Source organism: Lepisma saccharinum, chromosome 16, assembly GCF_977018435.1.
Source record: "Lepisma saccharinum chromosome 16, izLepSacc3.1, whole genome shotgun sequence".
Taxonomy (NCBI): Eukaryota; Metazoa; Arthropoda; class Insecta; order Zygentoma; family Lepismatidae; genus Lepisma; species Lepisma saccharinum.
In genome coordinates, this window is record NC_139244.1 from 8,596,474 (window position 1) to 8,619,978 (window position 23,505).

At 37.4% G+C, this 23,505-nt stretch overlaps 1 protein-coding gene across 1 annotated transcript in view; it reads left to right on the forward strand.

Moving 5' to 3' along the window:
- The first annotated feature begins 3,577 nt into the window (after positions 1-3,577).
- Sec10 (Exocyst complex component Sec10) overlaps positions 3,578-23,505 on the forward strand; it is a 39,810-nt gene continuing 19,882 nt past the window's right edge. The window contains exons 1-6 of the mRNA XM_083137670.1: positions 3,578-3,958; positions 8,023-8,144; positions 9,306-9,423; positions 16,629-16,826; positions 18,837-18,901; positions 22,093-22,276. Coding sequence (XP_082993796.1) covers positions 3,926-3,958; positions 8,023-8,144; positions 9,306-9,423; positions 16,629-16,826; positions 18,837-18,901; positions 22,093-22,276 — 720 coding nt within the window. The 5' untranslated portion in view covers positions 3,578-3,925. The remainder of the gene's footprint in view (positions 3,959-8,022; positions 8,145-9,305; positions 9,424-16,628; positions 16,827-18,836; positions 18,902-22,092; positions 22,277-23,505) is intronic.

Consider the following 23,505-nt stretch of genomic DNA (forward strand, 5'->3'; position numbering starts at 1 on the left):
CATGTTACTGGGGAACAGACAAACAATTACAAACGACAAGTATAACGACATAGTCTTGAAGATACGTGGGACGTGCATACCGCATAAAACAACATCTAAAAACCTGGGTTTGGTGATTGATAGTTCTCTCACTTGGACAGAACACATCAATGGACTGTGTAGAAAATCATTCTACATTCTCAGAAATTTATATAGGTCTCAAAATTATCTAACAGAAAAAGTTAAACTGAAGCTCGTTGAGCTCTTATTGTGGTCACTCTTTGATTACTGTGATGTAGTTTATGGTCCTGGGGTCTCAGTCAGAGAAAAAAGGAAAATTCAGGTGATGCAAAATTCTTGTATACGATTTGCATTGAACATAAGGAAATATGAACATATCCTGCCTCATTTGAACACAAAGAAAATATTAACAATGGACAGAAGAAGGCATCTGCACTATATCACCTTCATAAACAAAATTTTGAAAGTAAGTAAACCAGATTATCTATTTAGAAAACTTAAAGTAGGCACTCAAATACACTCACACTTCACGCGAGGGCATAACAAACTTTTTACATGTCATCACAGTACCGCCTCCTTCAAATCATCATTCTCGGTAAATGCAGTTTCAACCTGGAATAAATTGCCCATAACAATAACTAACCAATCAACACTGCATGCTCTTAAATCCACAGCAAAGGACTATCTACTATGTAAACAGTTTGAATCTAGAAGCACACACGAATAAAAATACATCCCACAATGTATTAATGTCAATGTAAGAATTTGATATTACTTCATGTCAAATATTTCTATTCTTGCAGCCTTCAAACATTAACAAATATGCATTTATGTGTGCATGTGTGTGTGCCTATATATATATATATATATACTTAAATTTGTATTTAGAATTTAGTTTTATGTATTTGTTCTTTTTGTGTATACATATACTCATTAATTGTATCTTTACAGTTCTTATTTGATTTCAAATTATCCATGCATTTTTTTTTTTGCTTTTTCATCTTTCTTACTTATTTACTATTGTTTGTATTATTATTATTATTATTTTTGTTTTTCTTTCTTTTTTTCTTATGGGATATATATACCGTTTGTAACTGTAGACTGTATTCTGACAAGGGTTAGGTGGGAGAACAGCGTACGCTGAACCTCGCCCGCTCAATAAAGATATATTATTATTATTATCAAATCGTTTTTAATTTTCGAAAGTGGGTGGACGTTATGTGTACAATTTTTTGTAGTCATTCCTAAATTTGCAATTTTCCTGTATTTGACGTTCTTCTTTTAGGAATACTGGGCCCTAAAAGGGGGGTTGGGTGGATTATGACCCGTTGGGCACGCCACTCATTGCTACCCCAAGTGTAGACGGCACCGCACCTCACTGTAAAGTACCACTGTTTCTAACTGCTGATTATCATGCAACTCGGAGTAGAGCATGAAATATATATATACACACATATTTATTTTACAACCATTTTCGTCGTAATCCATCTAAGGGAACCAAACCACCCCATTATTTACTACCGCAAAAAGCTACCAGCAAACGGAAATGCTTGAATATTTTGAGGGTGATTGCCTTCCGTTGTCCCCGCCAAGTTACGTTTACCTATTCCTAAAACGATGATTGAAATGAGGGAGCGATTTTACAATACCGGGAATTTCTCCATTTTGTTTGAAATTTGGCATACTCACTAAATTAGGGCTCCTAATCACGAATCTGAAGTTAAAATTTGGCGCTCACGTGTCAAACTTGCAAAATAAGAGGGTCAGTCATCGCAACCGACAATGCACAATTGCTCATTATTGATCGCAAGATTTTCCGTTTCGAATACTTAAAGAACGAAATATATATATTCCTGATATTACTACGACCCTAAAATTTTTAACTATGTTTCCTAACCTAACCTAGACTAACCTAACCACGCGCCAATGGTTCGTGGGGCTAGCGCCAATGGTCCGTGGGGCTAGCCATAATTCAGGAATTTCTATACGTGAGCGCCAAATTTTAAGTGCAGATTCGTGATTAGGAGACCCAAATTAGTAAGTATCCGAAATTTCAAACAAATTGGAGAAATTCCCTCTATTGTTAAATTATACCGAAATGGGCATGAATGTCTTATTTCTGCCAGAAGAGAAGGACACGTATTCTGCGATTTACGGCAAAATAACTGGTTTTGTCAGGTTCATGTATCACTTATTTTCAGTGGCGTAGCGTTATAGTACGCCCGTACGCCGGCGTTCCCAGATTTAAAATTTCAAAAATGCTTAAATGCTGTGATTATAAAGTAAAACGTGACTAATTTCATATATGTTTGACCTTCATGGCATTATAATGGCTATTTTTCGCGATCCGCTTGCAACGCTCCACTCTCAACACTCGTTCTAGCATCTCTTTTCAATGCCTTTCCCGGCCGGACGCCGAGCACGTTCGGCGTACAGGACTCATATATTCCTTGCTGCCTTTATGGAGGGAAAGCTTCCATTTCTACAGCACGCGCGTAAATGGGCTCTCTTACGCCAGCGTACGAGAGGTCTACCGTGATTGGTTCATGTGACCCTTCCTGCCTTCTGAAGCAGACGACAGCGGCAGAATTCCTACCCGGTTCTTCGCGCTCATGCAACTCGTGCTATGTGATGATACAATACGCAATATTGAATGACGTAACTTTACCAATCTCAAATATACTGCTTCTTAATGGCCACTGCATTGTATAATTTATCGCACGAACATCGATGTGTATTAGAAACTAAAAGATCAACACAGTTTTTGTCAAATAAGTTGGTGAAGTCCTCGTGGTAGAAATTCAGCCTGTGGCTGTATTTTTTCGTTATTATCTAACTACTTAATATTGTGTGAATGGAAATGTTTAGCATTCATTTGAAAACTCTTAACATCGAATGGTCTCTGGAGGAAATTATTTTAAAATGTTTATCAGCATTCTCAAGATGTAATAAACAATGGTCTGTTACTAATCGGCAGTGTTACGTCAGTAGAATGTACGATATTTGGATCATCCACTCTGCTTTTCACAGTGCGCCAAGACGACAGAGGTCCCTGGTTCGAATCCCGGCGTGAGCACGGGTGTTCTTTGTCAGTGTCCTTTCATCAATATCATCACTCATATTCATATTCGCAATTAACCAAAAGTGGTAGAAAAGCGAAGTAAAATAAACCAAATCAATCAGTAGTTGGATCGCCCACAACAATGACGTCTACTGTTGTGCAGAGGCGCTTGTGATTCAGGTAGGTTTTTAACGACTTTCGTCATGCAGAAAGATATAAAAAAAGGGCAAAACATCTGTGGCATAGTGAGGCATCTAATTTTCTAGCTAAAACATGCAATGATGATGTTTTATTGAAAACCCAGCTTACTTCAGGCAAATAATACCTGTGGCGACTAATACCATAAGTAAATTATTAAGCAAGAAAGGGCCGACTCTTCCTTCGGACTTGGCGTTCCCACCCGAAATGTCCATGCTACGCCACTGCTTATTTTTATTTTCGTTCGATTCATTTCCTTTCGTTTGTCCATAAACATTACGCTGTGCAAAGTAGAGTGGAATGCTTAACGTTATCAGGTCAAATTGTCCTTCACCATCACGAAGGGGAATGCTTTACCTGATAATTGTGAAGTTTCGCCCTTTAGTAACATCGTACCAACAGATTATCCTTGACCGTACTACTAAATGTGACCTATATTAGATTATGTGTTTATTATTTTGTTCGTAAACAGTTTATATTTTATTTATGAGGAAAATGTGTCCAGCTATATTATGAGGGACAATATTTGAGACTGGACTGTCATGTCAGATTATTGTGGGTGTTGTGTTTGTACCGATTTGTCAAGGAAGATTTACGATTTATTCGGAATGTAACAACATCCAGACAGTTTTCACCTCACCTGTCTAACACAAAAAATCCGTCAATATGATGATGCAATATATGAAGGAGTTGGAGCAGGTACGGAAAACCTTAATATATAGTTAACGTTAGACACTATGCTGTTGGTAGTGCAACTAATGTAGTTAAATTTGTTTATGCTGCTGGCAGTGCGAGTAGTCGTAATCCCATTAGTGTTTGTTTTTTTAAATGATGGATAAATAACTACACGAAGGTGTCTGCGAGAGATACATTTATTACACTACCTCCACGATTGTTGAATGAGAATATTGTGCACTTGTGCCCGTGAGCAGAAGGTAGGGCTGAGTGCCTTGCGATTTTGTCGGAAAGTATGCCATTAGCGATCTTGTACACCGTTAGTAAATTTTCGATAATATGCACCAGATTTGTGAAGTGAAAATTTCGTATGTCAGTTTTAACAGTTTTGTTGATGGAATATGAAGCACATATTCATCTGTTCTACATCTGGTAACAGTTCGTTATATCGGAGACACATTTCTTCATTTTTACAGAAGAAACTACTTTTTTCTCCAAGTTTCTCCAAGCTTTCCAACGTTCGTCGAGGTATTTTCTTTCATCGTGGAATATATTTGACCGGGAAATCATGTATTTTTCAAGAGAAATATCTCACCGACGCACAATTGCCATTGCTTTCGCTACGTGAACTGCATGCTGCGTAGGTTTGATGACGTAACCCCCTGTCAGTGTTTACAACCCCCTTTTTTTTCACTATGCTTTCCTAACCTAACCTTATCGGAAATGGATCGTGGGGCTAACCATCAGCTACCGTGCATAATGGTTCGTGGGGCTATCCGTGAATGGTTCATGTGGCTATCCGGGAATGGTTTGTGGGGCTATCAGTCAGCTACCCGTGCATAATGTAAAATTTTCACACATGATTAACACGATAGTAGGTATTTTTCAGTGAATTGGTTGGAAACACTGCATAACCACAACGTGAGTTAAAATGTGCCCGCCATATTGTGTGTTACAGAAGCGAAGAAAGGAATCAAAACTCTGTATGTGAAAAATTGTGTTTGTTTTCATGTAAAAAGCATAATGGCACCTTGAACTATGTTCCGCAATACACAATTGGTAAGTACGAACCATGCGAAACACAAAATATCTGATTTTAATGTGTCTCCGATATAACGAACTGTTAACATGTAAATTACAGTTTTAATCTCCGGGAAACATCTCAAATTTTTTTATTTTCTTATTTTTCGCATTGGTACTTACATATTCTGCATTGCTGAGGATTCGTGAAGGTGGGAAATTGCTTTTTTCACGCAAATAATCTCAATTTTTGACATATCGAGTAATTCTTGTTTGTTCGTTTTGCTTGGATTACATGCAATATGGCAGAGAAATCTTGACTTGCGTTGTCGATGATCAGTGGTTAGGCAGTGTTGCAACCTTCTTCATCGAAAAGTACCTACTTTTGTGTTACTGATTTTGTATTTTTTTCCAGGTTCGAAAACCCCACGGAACATGCACAGATAGCCCCACACACCATTCATAAATAGTCCCACCAACCATGCACGTATCCCCACACACCATTTACAGATAACCCCACGAACCATGCACGGTTAGGTTAGGCAAACATAGTTAAAATTGTTATTCAACATCAGAAAAATTCAAGATAATTCTGCAACGTTTACACAGTTACAAAACCATGTGGTTAGAAACACTGCATGGACGTTACGTCGTCAAACACACGCAAGATTTGTTCATGTAGTAGATGGACATACACGCAACAGCTTTCGTGCATCGGAGATATATTAATCTTGAAAAATACATGATTTACCGGCCAAATAAATTAAACGATGGGGAAAAACACTTCCACGACCTTTGAAAAGTCTATGGACAGTCAGTTCGGTAAGTACTTTCTCCTGTAAATTTGAAGAATTACGTTTCTCGGAGATGAAAACTTTACCGATATGTAATAACTAATCAGTAGTACAACTTATTTTTTTGCAGGGTAATGAAGGGTGTCCCAAAAGAAACACAGGATTTAACGTGTAATATATTTATTAGGTGGCAAAGTTATTACATTATATGAAAGTGTAAACATTGCCATTAAATGTGGAATAGGTCATCTGACAAATGTCCTCCACGATGCATTTGACACACACTTCTGACAAAATTCTGAATTACTTTTTTGCTCAATGCCGTCGATAGATCTTTCAATTTCTTCTTTGGATTCACGAATCGTTTTTATTTTTGCAGTATAAACTTTTGACTTAATGAATCTCCTGAGGAAATAAATTGCACGGTGTGAGGTCACAAAGTTGTTTCATTTGGGACGCTTCTCCTACCGAAAATATCAGGTAATTTGTAATAAATTTTAATGATCGTCACTGGCTCCTCCGTTGTGTAGCGCTACATATTGACTTACCGCAACGTTTTACTATAACATATGACTTCGTAGAATGCTGCCAACCCTATGGGAAAAAAATGGCGCACAATTTAAATCCTGCGTTATTTTCAATCACCCCAGGGCTATGCACAAGCACCTCAGTCACAAAATCCATTGTTTCCAGTCTGCTATTAGAGGTCTATATGGGGTAGTACTGCATGTTCTAAACAGAGATGCCAATTTGACTTCGGCTTCGCGAGCTCGGCCTCCGAGTTGAAGGTCGGCCTCTGGCCTCACATGGCCTCAGCCTTCAAACTCCGAACTCCAAATCGGCTTCGGCCTGACATGGCCACAACCTCCAAACTCGAGGATGGCCTCAGGCTCGCAAGCCTCCTGGAGGCTGGGACTCTTTGAGGCCCGGCTTCCGGAGGTTGGACATCTCTGGTCTGAACTGGCAAAAAGTTGGTCAATTTTTCAACAGTTCATGGGAAATCCTGTGTGTGTGTGTGTGTTAATAGAAGGGGCCAATGATTACATAATATTAATAATCATGTTAGATTTAACATAGAATTTTACGAGGTATGGAACATGTCTATATTTTCACTTTTTCAGAACATAAGCACCTCAGGTATAGTCTGCTCTGCTCGCATTTCCTAACAGAGGTGGTGAACAGGAGCATACTTTCCTTTCCAGGAGGCATGCAACAACGACTATACAATTTCTAAATGTGGTTTCTACATGCTCCAGAAGTTACGGACTTTCTTTCCAGAATACACTCGACATAACATCTGACGAAAGTAAAACAGAGAAAAAGGAACAGACTGCACCCTACACCACAGAGAGCCAAGTGAGATGCCAAATAAAGGAATGCAATCTACCCTCGAGGCCAGAAATCACCTCTGGCATGGCTCATATCAGCAACTGGAAGAAGACGGACTTCCTTTCTAAAGGACAAAGACAGTTTCACAAAGTCCGAACTTCATAATAATTCCAGATCCAATCCATTGGAAGTGAGATCGGATTCTGCTATCGTGTATGGAGAGCTGTTCATTTGATATGCTTGCGAGGCTTAGCCTCCAAACTCCAACTCTGCCTCGGCATCAGTTGGCCTCAGCCTCGCAATGGTCCGGGAGGCCGAGGCTGGGCCTCATGAGGCCCGGCCTCCGGGAACTGGACATCTCTGGTTCTAAACATGTGCCATCACCTCAGAGTAGAGGTTTATATATTTGTAGATATTCTCATTTACATTTCATATAATATAATTGACTTTGCTTTACATAAATGTTGATTTCTGTTTTGTTTATGCGTGTAGGAATATTTTTTCCTCACAAAATACTTTTGTGCATTGGTTAAGCAGGTTTGCCTATGTTGCATTAGTATTTCCACCTGTTTTTCTCTTGTTCAAGCAGTTTTTAATTATTGCCTTCGTGAGTAGGTTAGGTTAGATTACCTTAGAATTCCTTCACTTTTTCTTGTGTGTGTGTGAAATTAGCACTATTAAAAAGGAAACTGGCAAAACTTTCCCAGTAGAATAGCTTGCGCAACCTAGTTTTTGGTATCTAATATATGTACAGTCACTATTTTCTGATTTAACAATTACGTAATGTTCTATTGTCCAAACTTTGAAACTAATTTAATCACCTTGCGAAACTTCTTCAGCAGATGGAAGTCACGTGTGTGTGTGTGGGAGAGAGAGAGTGAGTGAGTGTGTGAATGCAGGAGTGAATGAGAATCATGAAAAATAAATAACTTTATTATGTTTCAGGAGCCGTTTGACCCCGAGGAATTTGTGGAACGTCTCGCATGGAGAGCGATTGGAGGACCTCGGGAAGAGGGAGACAATTTTGATCCTGTTCTTCTCCACGATGCATTCCTACAGGCCATCAAGTGAGTAGCGCTTTCTTTGCTTGCCATTTCTTGTCCTGAAGTATGTTATGTTTTCAGCAAGCACTTGTTAAGTGAAATTATGCTTTACTCACAGAAATTTAGATAAATAATATCTTGTGTTGAGAGAGAAGAATCAATTTCCAGCTTTACACTTTAACCATAATGTGTTTACATAATTTCCTACATTTAGAGATCTTGCTAGGTATTAAATGATGATTTTGCAGTTGAGCAGTGCTGTCAACTTTGGAGAAACATTGGGTTGCCTGAACTCTTAGATATATTTTATAATTTTATCCAGTAATACATGTCATAAGTAGTCCGAGGATTTGCCTTAACACGTCTTTCTCGTTCCTTGGCCAATAAATGTATGCTTACATTTAAAAACAGTTTCAGGCCATTTCTTGCCTATTTCATATTTTCTGTGTTTTTTGGCCAACCTATTTTGAGTGCCTATCCATCCTCATCGTGTTTATAAGTTCTCGGTTACTTTCCTAATAATGATGTGACCATGGCAAGTGTAAATAATATAGGAGCTGGCCCCCGTGGCGGAGTGATTAGCACGTCCTGCTAAGATGCCAGGGATCCTGGGTTCGAATCCCGGCCTGGGCTTGGATGTTTGCGAGTGTCCATTCATCAATTTCATCATATCATCACTCATCCCCATCTTCGCAAATTAGCCAAAAGTGGCACAAAAAGCGAAGTAAAATAAATCAAATCAAATTAACTTCAAAAAATTATATATGACCCTAAAAAAGGTCACATTTCAGATGTGGGATTTTTTTATTGAGTATTTTGATAACATTCTGTCAGTAACTAAGTTATGAGAATTCTTTAGGTGAATAATGACAAAACATTGTGTTTCCTTAATCATGCGCACTTTATTTGTTAAATAAAATATAATAACAGGTAAATTATAGGCTTGGCTCGAGGCCCACATAAGGTAGCACCACTGTAGTTGTGTATGTACCGGTAATAATCTTATATACAGGGTGTTGGATTAAGAGTGCCAAAAACTCAGTTTCAAATTAATTTTCAAGTTACTAGAAGTAGAAGTCTGATAAGATTTTGTGCCGTTGGTCTTTGAAGTATCAGGGGTTTGAGCAGTGTATATTTTTATTTTTGTATTATGTGATTCTGATAAAGTATCGCAATTCTTTGTAGAGATCTCCAGTTGCTTGAGGAGAGACAACAGAAGAAGTGCGAGCGGCTTGAAATAATTTGTCGAGAAGATGAGAGCAATCACTGGCAGCAAATCGCCCAGCTGCAGGAGAGGAATAGGGTAAGATTGTAGACCTGACATGTGTGCAGTCTGTGATGTTTTGGCATATCCATACATTTCTGCATTAAATATCCAATTCAAATTTCTCTCTTTTTTTTTTCTCTTCCTGGCCTTTTGACAAGAGGTGAGTTGCGATTCTAAACTTATTTTGCAGTTTCAGTTCCTTGAAAACGTGATTGATGGTAGCCAGTGTACAAATTATTTTTTTGTTTCTCGAAAAGGAAGGGAGGGGGGTGGGTTGCGATATATTGGTGGATGTAGGGCATTTCACGGATTGTTATTTTATTTTGCAAGATACATATTCGTGATTTTGTCATTTCTGAAAGTGTAACTTTTTTTTTGTTGTAAATTGTGACGTGGTCGCGTCTTTTAGTATAATGGTATAAATTTGGAAGCTAAACAAAAATATTAAATAGGTTTTGTTATACCAGTAAGTACACAACCACTTCACATCAGCACTGGCCAAAAAAAAAATAGAGCCACAAAAAGGTTGGTTGCCCAAAAAAAACTAGATCTGTACAAATCTTCAAAAAAAACCACAACCCTTTTCTCTTTTGCTCTATTCCACTATTTATTGCTACCGTGGTAAAATCACCATTCAGTCCAAAACGATGACCACAGATATAATTGGCCCCCTTGCGCTGACTCAGAAATTAACGTGGATCTTCGAGCACCAATCCCCACCATACCATATATTTCCCAGCTTATCTAATCGTCGAGATTTAATATTGGTTTCCGTGTTCGTGGTCGTCTAGCCACGAAAACGGAAACGCTCTCAACATATATATATATATATCAAAGCAAGGTGGAACGCTAATGAACGTAAAAATAAGAACCATTGCATACGTCATACTTCAATTTTAGTGTCCATTTATTGTAACAAATTAGCACCCGGACAAATAGAAACATCTCCCCAACAATTTGACAAAAATCTTTCCCAATATATATATATATATATATATATATATTTAATTGTGTGTACAATATAATAAAACCCACGTGGCAAAAGTAAATACTTCCCTTTTTTGCTACATGTCGTTTAAAATTTATAACACGAAACATCTGTTAAATAAATACAAAGTCATATTTGTGGTTTAGGTGATCGGAATCCTATATCGACGAAATTATCAACAATCAAGGTGGCGAATTTTTAACTGTGTTACGTCAGTCATGGAATAAATGCACTAAGTTTTAAATCACAAAACTGATAATTCCAAAAAGACTATTCCTGAAAATCATTACTAAACAAAAAGGACCGATCACTTAACTTTAACATAAACTGAAATAAATTAAATTTTTATACCCCGTTATTCCATGTCCAGACATCAATCCAATGCCACAGTCAAATTCCGATGTCGATGCGGATCCGATCACCCTCGCCCGTGACCAAGGAAGGAGAAGGAAGCTCCTTACTATACCAATGCCTCAGCTGCAACGTACTGTTCTCTCGGGAGAAAACTTCGCCCACAGCCGAAGCTTTCCCCCTTTAGTTACAAAGTTCTCTGCTAGGGGAAACAGTGTTGCCAAATTTAATCTGCTCGACGTCCAGAGCCGAGCGTCAAGAACACAATGACGCAAAAAACTCCTTGTTAGAATAACGAGGAGGATGTGGTGGAGCTTTTAAAATTATGCGAGTTATAAGCAAACACCACAACCTCCCCCTACATCGAGAAAAATCAACACAGGCACCTTACAAAACAGTCATATAAAAAAAAAAACCAAGACAACAATCCTAATAATTTACAAGCATAACCGCAATGACGAATAAAGAGTGAAAATACTAACATCAAAAGTTGCCCATAAATACCATGACTAGATATAATTTGTAAGCAGATAATATATTTCGCATTTCCCATAATTTTCCTGTTTTTGTCCTTTGTTTATATTATTATTATTATTATTTTTTTTTTGTTTTTACACTTTTACATTTTTTTTGTTTTTTAAACCGAATAGTAATTCCCATCCAAATATGCGATATATGAAATATACAAGCTTTCATCCCAACACAATATGAACACGAAAGCTCCATTATATTAAAGAAACCCACAGAGATATATGAAATCTCACTCAAGTGATAAACATACACAGATATATATATACAAATATGATAAAAACATGACATGAAAATATCTTTCCCTGAATGAAAAGATGAAAATAGCGAACCAGCGCTTTTAATATAAATACAAATCCATCCCTATGATGGATACCAATTTTCTTTAAATACTGGAGATTCAAAGTTCAAAAAATGTGGAAATATTTGGGTATGCAAACAAGGCAAATAACCACTCAATCACACTTGACACCTTTTGCGGATGGAACCTGCAAAAAGAAAGGCTGTCCTGCCAAAGAAAGTTTCTGCTCAGTAACATCCTAATGTCAGAATCCTCTTCTAGCCAGGGTACAACCCTAACCTCCAATCCAACAAACGCATTCCGTTTCATTCCATAAAGTTCTCATATCCACTTGGGGTCCGGATTCCTTTTGTGAAACACACTTCTCCAAGGACATCAGAGTGCTTCCCGCACAATGGATTCAGGAGAATATATTCACCATAGAAAGTACATCCAATCCATATTTGCTGCAAATCCATTTCCACACAATCTTGGCGAAAAAATCCATTTCTCGAATATTAAGGAGCCTACGTCAAAATGCATCCTGCATAATGAACTCCATTAAAGATAATCTTCTGAAATCTTGCTACGAAGATTAAATATACAAGGTATTTATACATCCTTGAAAACTTTTCACTTTAAACACTCACATGTGGAGGTACAAAAAACATTAGTGAGATAAGCACATTGCACTCGAAAAAAACACATCGAGCGAACTTCACTCAGTCAACACGTGCAGGAGAAAAAATACAGTACCAAACATACCGGAAATCCATCGGTGTGAGCCCGTCTACACCGTTACATAGATCCAAATTCCAGTTCCATATTATCCATCGTCGAAACGACGAAAATGTCCAATCCCGGCTGCGACGAAAAAATTCCAGGCAGTGGCAACCATTGAAGAGCAGGTGCATGCGAACCAAGCAGAATCTCTAGTGGCAGGTCAGCAGGTGGCAAGCCTACAGCAATCGTGCATATATTGCGGAACATATCTCCATCGAAGTAAAAAACATGAAACAAAAAATAACCCAAGCATTAATAAGAAGAAAGAATAGAATAGAAGAAACAAGAAAGTATAGAAAAGAATAATGAAAATATTCACGCAACAATTATTAATCTGCCAACTTTACTACAATTTTGATTCCTAACAATAAAAGATAAGCGTTACATATGATGCCCCTGTTGAGGGGCATTCGGTAACCTGACTCTACAGAATTTTTGAAAATGCCCCCATCGTAAACATGGGCGGCATTGCACATTTCTTACATTATTTGACCTCTGAATGGTGCCTGTTAAATTCACATTAGGAGAAGACGTCGCGGTTAACCTTGGTATCGAAGTATCATCTTTTGTATCATCATCTGCCGGAGCCACGTCAAATTCGTGCTCCATAGAAGACGTTTCTTGGGCAAGGCTTAATAATTCAGCCAAAGTTTTAGGTTTATTCTGAAACAATAGGAAACCCCGAGTCTGAGGGTGCAACTTGTGCAAAATTTCGGCCACTTGGACGTCTTCTTCCCATACCAGATTAAGAGTATTGGCACAATCAATGATGTTGGAGACAAAAACTGACATAGATTCAGATCGTGTTTGACGGCGGCATATCTTTAAATTAATCAAATTCGCCACTGACGAGGCCGGTGCCATATTTTTCCACACTTGACATTTAAGTGCAAACCAAGACGCCTTAGCGGCTATAGCTTCACGCCAAAGGGTTTTTAAGTTACCTGCAGTTTTACGTAAACAATTTTGAAGCACCAAGGTATCTGGGTAAATATCAAAACTTACTATTAATTGGACGTTAAGCATGAATGTAAACAGTTGTTCCAAAGAAGTGCCAGTACAAATTGATAAAGCATCAATTTCAGCGTCCATATTATGTAACATGATTTTATCGGACAACGAGGAGGACACCTGAGAAGAAACAGCACTATCCTTATCAGGTGTACCGGAATCCCCTTCCCCCGATGAACTAAACAAAACCTTGGGTGCCTTGACGTAATCAACACGTTTAGGTGTCGTGGAGGGATCTAGCTGCATATAACCCTTTAATTGGGACATCGTAAAATGGGAAAATATACCAAAAATCCTACAAAAAAATATATATATCAAGTCAAAAGCAAGACGCAACTCTCGAAACAGTAAGGGGGGGGGGGGTACTCGTTTGCTCTGCTACCATTGAATGTTGTGACGTGGTCGCGTCTTTTAGTATAATGGTATAAATTTGGAAGCTAAACAAAAATATTAAATAGGTTTTGTTATACCAGTAAGTACACAACCACTTCACATCAGCACTGGCCAAAAAAAAAATAGAGCCACAAAAAGGTTGGTTGCCCAAAAAAAAAACTAGATCTGTACAAATCTTCAAAAAAAAAACCCACAACCCTTTTCTCTTTTGCTCTATTCCACTATTTATTGCTACCGTGGTAAAATCACCATTCAGTCCAAAACGATGACCACAGATATAATTGGCCCCCTTGCGCTGACTCAGAAATTAACGTGGATCTTCGAGCACCAATCCCCACCATACTATATATTTCCCAGCTTATCTAATCGTAGAGATTTAATATTGGTTTCCGTGTTCGTGGTCGTCTAGCCACGAAAACGGAAACACTCTCAACATATATATATATCAAAGCAAGGTGGAACGCTAATGAACGTAAAAATAAGAACCATTGCATACGTCATACTTCAATTTTAGTGTCCATTTATTGTAACAAATTAGCACCCGGACAAATAGAAACATCTCCCCAACAATTTGACAAAAATCTCTCCCAATATATATATATATATTTAATTGTGTGTACAATATAATAAAACCCACGTGGCAAAAGTAAATACTTCCCTTTTTTGCTACATGTCGTTTAAAATTTATAACACGAAACACCCGTTAAATAAATACAAAGTCATATTTGTGGTTTAGGTGATCGGAATCCTATATCGACGAAATTATCAACAATCAAGGTGGCGAATTTTTAACTGTGTTACGTCAGTCATGGAATAAATGCACTAAGTTTTAAATCACAAAACTGATAATTCCAAAAAGACTATTCCTGAAAATCATTACTAAACAAAAAGGACCGATCACTTAACTTTAACATAAACTGAAATAAATTAAATTTTTATACCCCGTTATTCCATGTCCAGACATCAATCCAATGCCACAGTCAAATTCCGATGTCGATGCGGATCCGATCACCCTCGCCCGTGACCAAGGAAGGAGAAGGAAGCTCCTTACTATACCAATGCCTCAGCTGCAACGTACTGTTCTCTCGGGAGAAATCTTCGCCCACAGCCGAAGCTTTCCCCCTTTAGTTACAAAGTTCTCCGCTAGGGGAAACAGTGTTGCCAAATTTAATCTGCTCGACGTCCAGAGCCGAGCGTCAAGAACACAATGACGCAAAAAACTCCTTGTTAGAATAACGAGGAGGATGTGGTGGAGCTTTTAAAATTATGCGAGTTATAAGCAAACACCACAAAATCTAGCACCAATGCAAAAATAATTGACATATATGTGAACTTAGGAAGAACAGTTCATCAACTCTTGTCTATTTTCTACAAGGATTTATTATAAGGATGATAAAATGAGATGCCATGCCATTTTGTATATTTTCCCATAAAATTACCCAAATTTGAAAGATTATGTTGAAGAATAATTAAATATGTATCAGCTTTATATTTTTAAGCATTTGTGGGTATCATGACAGTCAACGTTCCCTCTGCAAGTTGACGTTGTTAAGTTAAAGCTCAGAATACAATGAAGTCTGATGATCATTAAAAACACAGTTCATTAGTTCATTGCTCAGTGGTTCAGACTGCAGTTTAAATTGCATGTCCAGTTCTGATTAGTATTTCTTAGTATAAAGTATACTTAAAACAAAGGTTTGACATGTTTGTTATTCATCCCCATCATTATAGTTAAGCCAACGAGGTAGAAAAACATTACTGCTAACATGAAAATAATATGTCTAAACATATATCTGCTATTCCTATATTATTTCTCATGTAGTTTATTGTTCTCACAAGCATATAAACACAACTAAAAATGAATTCACAGTATAAAAGGTATAAAAAACTTCTTGAGTGATTATAATAGTCGTAACAATCATCGTAAACGACGTTTCGCGAAGCTATGCTTCGCTTCTTCAGGTTTTCTTATCAGTAAATAAAATACTTCGTCAGTCAGTAACGCGTCTGACTACCATGCTAAAGGTCCCGGGTTCGATCCCCGGCCGATTCAAATCCGGGAACTTTTCTAACGTTGGAAGCGGCCCCAGCACCCACCCAGTGTCGAATAACATGGGTACCTGGGGGGAAACCCTGGGGGGTAAAGGCAGTCAGGGGCATGATGCTGATCACATCACCCCCACTCACGACCAGATCAAGAAAGTGTGGGGCATTACCCCCACACCCCCTATATGCCTTCATGGCCTGGTGCTATGCACAGGGGAGCACTTTACTTTTTTTTTTACATATATATAAATAAATCCAGGATTAGGTAAAAAAAAATGGTATTAGGATATAGAATGTAAAAATACTTCGTCATGTATATTAATAAATCCAGGATTAGGTAAAAAAGGGTATTAGGATATAGAATGTTGGGGTATGTATACATTCTATATCCTAATACCCTTTTTTTACCTTTAATCCTGGATTTATTAATATATAGACGAAGTATTTTATTTACGGATAAGAAAACCTGAAGAAGCGAAGCGTAGCTTCACGAAACGTCGTTTGCAAGGATTGTTACGACTATTATACTCACTCACGTAAGTTTTTTATACTTTTTATACTGTGAATATATTTAGTGAGTAAACGCACAAATTTTAGAATGTGCATATATAAAAATGAATGTCTGTTGAATGGAGCATGTGTTCTCCTGAAATGTTACATCAAAAGATGTGTTCATATGCTTGTAAGAACCGTAAAGTACAAGAAAATAATTCTAAAATACAAGCAGTACATACACACAAGAAAAATTCCATTCTTCTACATTAGAAAATTATAACTGTCTGGTAAAAGTACAGGTTATCTCAGAAAAGAATTGCTTGCTCTCTTGTAAGCCATTTATTTTTCATATGTTCCACTTTCCAGGGTGCATTTAGCATGTTCCAGGAGCTAGACGAGAGGATAAACTATGTGGCGACCAAAGTTATCCACCTTGGGGATCAGCTGGAGAGTGTAAACACGCCAAGGGCGAGAGCGGTTGAGGCTCAGAAGTTGATGAACCATTTTGCAGAGTTCCTGAGCCCTGGACCTCTCCTCTCCGAAGTTTTTACGGACAAAACCCAGGTATGTAGTTAAAAAAAATAGCAAATGATAAATGTATACATTATGGCCGGGCTGGTTTTATTTGAACAGCACCACCGTTCGACAGCATAATTCAATAACTACGTAGAAATTTTCAGCGAAAAATGCAGGCTCGACGAGGACTCGAACCCGGGTCTCTGGCATACCGTGCCATTGCTCTAACCACTGAGCTACCGAGCCAGCCTGGCCTCTATGTAGTACATCTCCTGTGTATGTATGCCTAATCTACAATTAATAATTCAATAAATTTCAAAAAGTTGATTTTGTTCATAAAAATTGACTTTTTGAATTGCATAACACTTCTGTAAATTTCTGGTGGTATGGTTAGTGAGTTTGCACATGCAACAATAACATTGGTGACCTCTTCCACCTCAGTATCGTCAGCACCAGAAACTAATGCGAGTTAATGGTACAGCTACACACGTACTCCTACACGACAAATTTCCCGAAAAGATCATCGAAAGGTTGGTATGCAGCTGGAGCTCCTCTCAACAAATTGACAATCGGACTCAACCCTATGTAGCATAATTTGCAAACTTGCTTCTCTGGGAGGGAGAAATTGACTTTAAAATATGGTAATTTAAGAAATTTAAAATAAAATTATGTCCAGATCTTATTTCTAGTCATCATTCTTTCCCAATCACACCCTCTTCTCTTCATAATTTTTTCTATTCTCCCCAGTTTACCTTGCGGAAAGTTGTGGGGCACAAATAAAACAAATGTTCCACTTTGTAGTCAACGAATCATCTCAAACTTTCTCTAGTTCAATTTTGAACTCATCTCGGAAAGTAGGTGCATAACTTAATATTACAATCATCTGAAAAATATTTAGAATAATAAATCACTACAACAATAGTAATAATTCATTATTATTATTATTAAACAGATCGTAGCAGAATTTACGAACATTGAGCATAATTTCACAGATTAGACAGCACTTTTTCCTATGTGGAGGTTGGCAACGCTGGACAAGATCCATCTGCACTTTCAGGCTTTGTCCGTAACTTTATGTGCTCCCCCCCAAGGTATTTGTGAGAGCCACGATTTTGTTGGTGCATGTGCAAAACTGGCTGCCGGCGTAGGTGTTGTCACGGAAAACTGCCCCGACAAGAAACGGCACGTGTGCAAGCATGCTTAGTATACTTGTCACACCATTGCATGGGGTAGGTTAAAGAAGAGGGTGAGGTCATCCTCCCTGCAATACGTTTGAAATGAAAATTAAAAGATGCTGTGCAACATAACCCAAAATATAATATCCGTGCTTATAAAATCATAGTTATAAAACAAGAAGTCTTTTTGTAGAAATATAAGTGAACCCATGTCTGGCATACTGTGCCATTGCTCTACCTACACCCTTGCAGTGGCTTTCACAAAGACAGTTTCACATCGGAAGTAAAAATTATGTCTTCATTGATAGAGCAATGGCACAGTATACCAGAGACTTGGATTTGAGTCCTACTTGAGTCTGTACTTTCTACAAAGTACGTCTCCCGTGTGTGTCAGATTGTAAGGTAGCAAAGAAAAAGTTGTTATTTCTTGTACGTATGTATTGCTTGCATTGCAGAATTATTCATCTTTCAGTTTACCATTGTTACAAGCACTTAAATGTAATTTTTTGATGTTTCATTTCTGGAGGACACTCTCTCCTTGTTTTCTTGAAGAAAATGTCTAGTGAAGGGAATGCGAGTTCTGAAATATTACATAAAATATGTGTTTTATGTGCTTGTAACAACCATAAACCACAAGCTGAATAAAAAGTTATGTGTTGCAAGCAAATAGGAGATATTGGCTTCATTTCACTCAGTGCAACATACAGACTAGCATTGCTTTGAAAACCTGTTTGCTATTGGTATTATTTATAGTATTTTTATTTATCATACCTTATATTTATTCTCTTTATATTTGTCACTTTCCTATCATTTTGTGATGGATTGTAAAGAGAAGTGTAGTTTTAGTCATGTCTGATAACGGCTCTTTAATTTTTCTTTTCAGATTAATGAAGCAGCAGATGTTATTCAGAAGCTTCATTTAATAGCCCAGGAGCTGCCATCAGGAAAGTACGTATGATCTGAAGAAGAGAAACACAGGGGAAAAACCTCTTTTGTTGATAATTTGCCTGTGCTTTATCATAGTTTATTTTCAATAGGGATGGGGCGATATGAAATTTTCGATACCTATAAAGTACCAATATTAAATTTACTGATACCGATAACCAATATTCTACCTATCAGATATAAAATTAGACGTGGTCCTTGAAGAACCTGAAAAGTTCATTGACCTCCTTAATAAATTGTTTCAATGTGACTGCAGTGCAAAAGAAGTTGCATATTTAGACATTTACTTTATTAAAAAGTAGTGCATGGAGATTATCCATAAAAATTATAACAAAATGCCAGAGTTTTGCAATAAATAATAAGATATATCGCATCGGTAAAATAATCTGTAATCTGTAATCAGCCGATACCGATGAAGTTTCGATTAATCTGTCCCATTCCCAATACAAAGTAAATAAAATATAAAATAATTTATATTTACATATATGTGTTCACTATATTAGTTAAGAACACTAAAAAGATACAAACAGCACAATGAAAAACACTTCTGAACTTTCGATTTCATCTTGCAATCATCATCATTTTTTAGTGTTTTTTTAACAAATATGTTGCCGGCACGTGAAGTAAGAAGTTCTCTACTGTCATACACTATATTAGTTGAATTATTATGGATGTGATTAAATATGTAATTAGTGTAGTCATTTAACTTCCTAAATTAGTTCCTCTGAACACACCTGAATGCTACAAAATGTAGAATTGACATCAAAATTTCTCTTCTATGGGGTTTTCAAATAAGAATGGTATAATTTGAAAATGAAATGAAACAAAAACTATTTCAGATACAACTAAACTTTTTATATTATTTTGAAGCATAGTTTATTACATTATGTTTTTGATAACACTATCCACCTCAACATCGTGCACACGAGTGAATTCGATGAACCCAATTTTTGATGACTTTGTTCAATAACTCGGGCCTAATGTCACAAATGTAGTGTTCGATGTTCAATCTTAATGCATCAAGGGTTCGTGGTCGGTTTTTAATAGACTATACATGTCATAACCCCACAAAAAGCAATCTAAAGAAGTTAAATTACGAACTTTTTGGAGGCCAACTAACAGTTGCATTTCTTAAAATTATCCTTTCACCAAACTGTTCTTGCAATATGTCGATAGCGGCATTAACAGTGTGACATGTGGCACTGTCTTCTTGGAACCACATGTCCTCCAAATCAATTTAATATAAATTTGGCCACAAAAAATTTGTTAACATCAATTGGTACCGCTCACCAGTCCCTACCTCGTTTTGGACAAAGAAAATGGTCCGATGATGCCACCATGCCACAAATCACACCTTTTGCAGATGAAAGGGCTTCTCGTGAATCTCTTGTGGATTGCTTTAAAAAAAAAAATCTACAATTTTGTTTGTAGATAATTTTTTGCCCGTTATGATTTTTTTTATGATCTGTTTGATATTGCTCTAAAGCCCAAGAACCAAATGTTCTTGAAGCGTGTACGAGGGTCACTATTTATATTTTGAGCCTAACAATGAAAAAACAGGAATTTGGCATTGAAAACTGCTTTATTGTTTTTCGAAGTATTCTCCTTTATGGTCAAAACACTTTTGCATTCGTTCAAACCATTTGTCAAAGCAGTTTTTCCAATCTTCTTGAAACACCTCCATAATATGGTTTTTGAACGCATCAACGGCATCTTCCGCCGACGAAAATCATTGTCCACGCAATTTATTCTTGACATTCGGGAACAAGAAGAAGTCATTGGGTGCCAAATCAGGACTGTATGGCGGATGACCCATCAATTCGATTTTTTGACTGTTCATAAAGTCGGTTGTTAGACGAGATGTGTGACAGCTGGCATTGTCTTGATGAAGAATGATCCGACGGCGTTTGTTTGTTTTCCGTATTTGACCGAAGACCTCTGGCAAACAAATTGTTGTGTACCATTCAGAGTTGACCTCTAAAGGCACAGTTGCCACATGACCAGTTTTCCCGAAAAAACAGGCGACCATTTGTTTCGATGTGCTTCGAGCGCGAACAACTTTTGTTGGATTGGGTTCATCTTGAAACACCCATACAGTCGACTGCTGTTTACGTTCCGGCTCATATGCATATATCCATGATTCGTCACCTGTTACAATCTTATATACGTCTTTTGAAGCACCACGATTGTATTTATTGAGCATTTGTTTCCACCAATTGACGCGAGCATCTTTTTGAGTTTTTGTCAAATTGTGTGGGATCCAACGAGAACATGCCTTTCTCACAGCTAAATGATCATGTAATATTTTATATATGCTGGTGGAACTAATGCCTATGGTTGCCTCAATCTCACAGTATGTCACATGACGATCTTGCAGTATTAGGTTTTGCACAGCATCAATGTTTTCTTGAACAACAACTGATTTTGGACGACCTTCGCGAATCTCGTCGGTGAGCGAATGGCGGCCACGATTAAATTCGTTATACCAGTGTTTCACAGTGGCAAAGGATGGGGCTGCATCGCCAAATGTGGAAGTAAGTTGATCGATGCACTCTTGTCTTGATAATCCACGTCGAAAATCGTAAAAAAATCATCGCACGAAAATGTTCACGAGTTAATTCCATTTTATTGTTGTCACGCAATCTCCAAGGCAACAAAAAACAACACAAATGAAGCTATTGACAAAACATTTGAAGTACGTTATGGTCAATAATGCCAGACGATTGTGTGCAAACGTCAAATCGCGCCTAACTTCAATCAGTGTTGCCAAGGCTCAAAATATAAATAGTGACCCTCGTATTTAGCTATAATGAATTGTCACAGTATACTAAACACAAACAACAACTAGTGACAGTTATAACATTTGAAGCATGGTTGCCATTTCATTTCAAAATCATATCATTCTTATTGGAAAACCCTTTACATGCATTCTACTTTTTCTATTTTTGCAACACTCTTTTATTATCTAGCTGGAATTTTCATGTTGTTTGCATAAATAATTGAAAACACATATGCTTACAAATAAATGAAGGTCACTTGAATAAATGAATGGATATATTTCCTGAATTTTACAATTTCCTTCCATTTTCTGTTCTTTAGGCACAGGCCCCATATATTTAGGCACTTCACATGTTGGTTATAGTTTCTTCCTTTCACTACATACATGTAAGACTTTTTAATGTGTTCCATCATAGGTTTGAGGAAGCAAAGAAGAAGATAAGCAAGAAGTACGATGAGATCGAAATAACATTAATAGAGGAGTTTGTGAAGGCCCATCGATCGGATAACAAGAGCAGGATGAAGGAAATAGCTGCTATTCTTTCCCACTTCAAAGGCTATTCTCAGTGTGTGGATGCGTTTATTGAACAGAGCCATATGGTGAGTAGCAGTACAATATATTCCAGTTGTTAAAATTTATTCTCTCCCCCTTTCAGCCCCTTTTCGTCCCATTAACGAACTTTGAATTTGAATTTTGACTCAACTTTGGTTCCACATTTGTCAAGGAAGCAACTCAGTTGCCGCATTGGATTTTTATCTTCCTTTTCTTTTAAACTTTAAAACAACTTCAAAAAGACAGGAGTTTTGTACCAAACATCCATTGCAAGTAAAGGCATGCACTAGCCACAACTAGACTTTCGGTTCTCTCAGACAAAACTCTAGGGCATGTGAGTTTCTGAAATCTTGAAACTAGGATTGGGGGAAGATATATTTCCCATCATGATACTGATTTTGGTAAACATCCTCACAATTTTTCAGTATCCCGAAAGAATCGTAAAATTTAAAATTACCCTGTATCGAAAGTGCTTAGTTCTTGTAGTTTTCTGTTGGAAATGGCAGTTTGAATTCCAGAAATGGGAGAACAATCACTTCATGAGGAGTAATATGTAGAATTAGATATTTCCACAGTGCCAGGATATCCTGAACCTTCCTTGTTCTGAAAATGTCTGGATTTTTAGAATTTCCCAATAATTCAGTCATGCACACCCTACAAAACTGATCCCCTCCCCCAAACACACCCACACAAAACCTTTTATACATAAATTTTACCACCTAACTTAACACATTACCAGCAGGATTATAGAGTGACCACAAACAAAATGACCCTTCGGCCTGAAGCCTCTCTTCGGCTTGGCCCACATGAGAAGCCTGCTTCACTCCCCCCCTTCCCTACCCACGTGAGTACAGTGCACACAACAGGCTGTTCTGTATAAGTTCTTTTGCTTGTCGTCCCACTAGTAATTTATAGAACACAATTTGTTTTGTCATTCAAGTTATAGAAGACCACTGTCAGCTTTACAGTAATACATTGTTGTGAACGTGAAGCAGATAACAAAGTACTTGTCATTTTAGTGTTCTTAATTGTATCCTGATGAATATAGACTTTGCATATCTGTATTATATAACATCCTCCACTCACCTGTTTCATTTTTAGATCAAAATTTAACTTTCAGAAATTATTAATTTATGTTACTTGTTTAGTGCACGGATCACATTTCACATCCAGTCAAAACTACAGTCAGAATTACTGTTTCATATATATTTATATTTTCTGATATCAGAGGAGAATATAAAAATGTTTGAGTAGAAAAGGAACATGCATTTCCTGA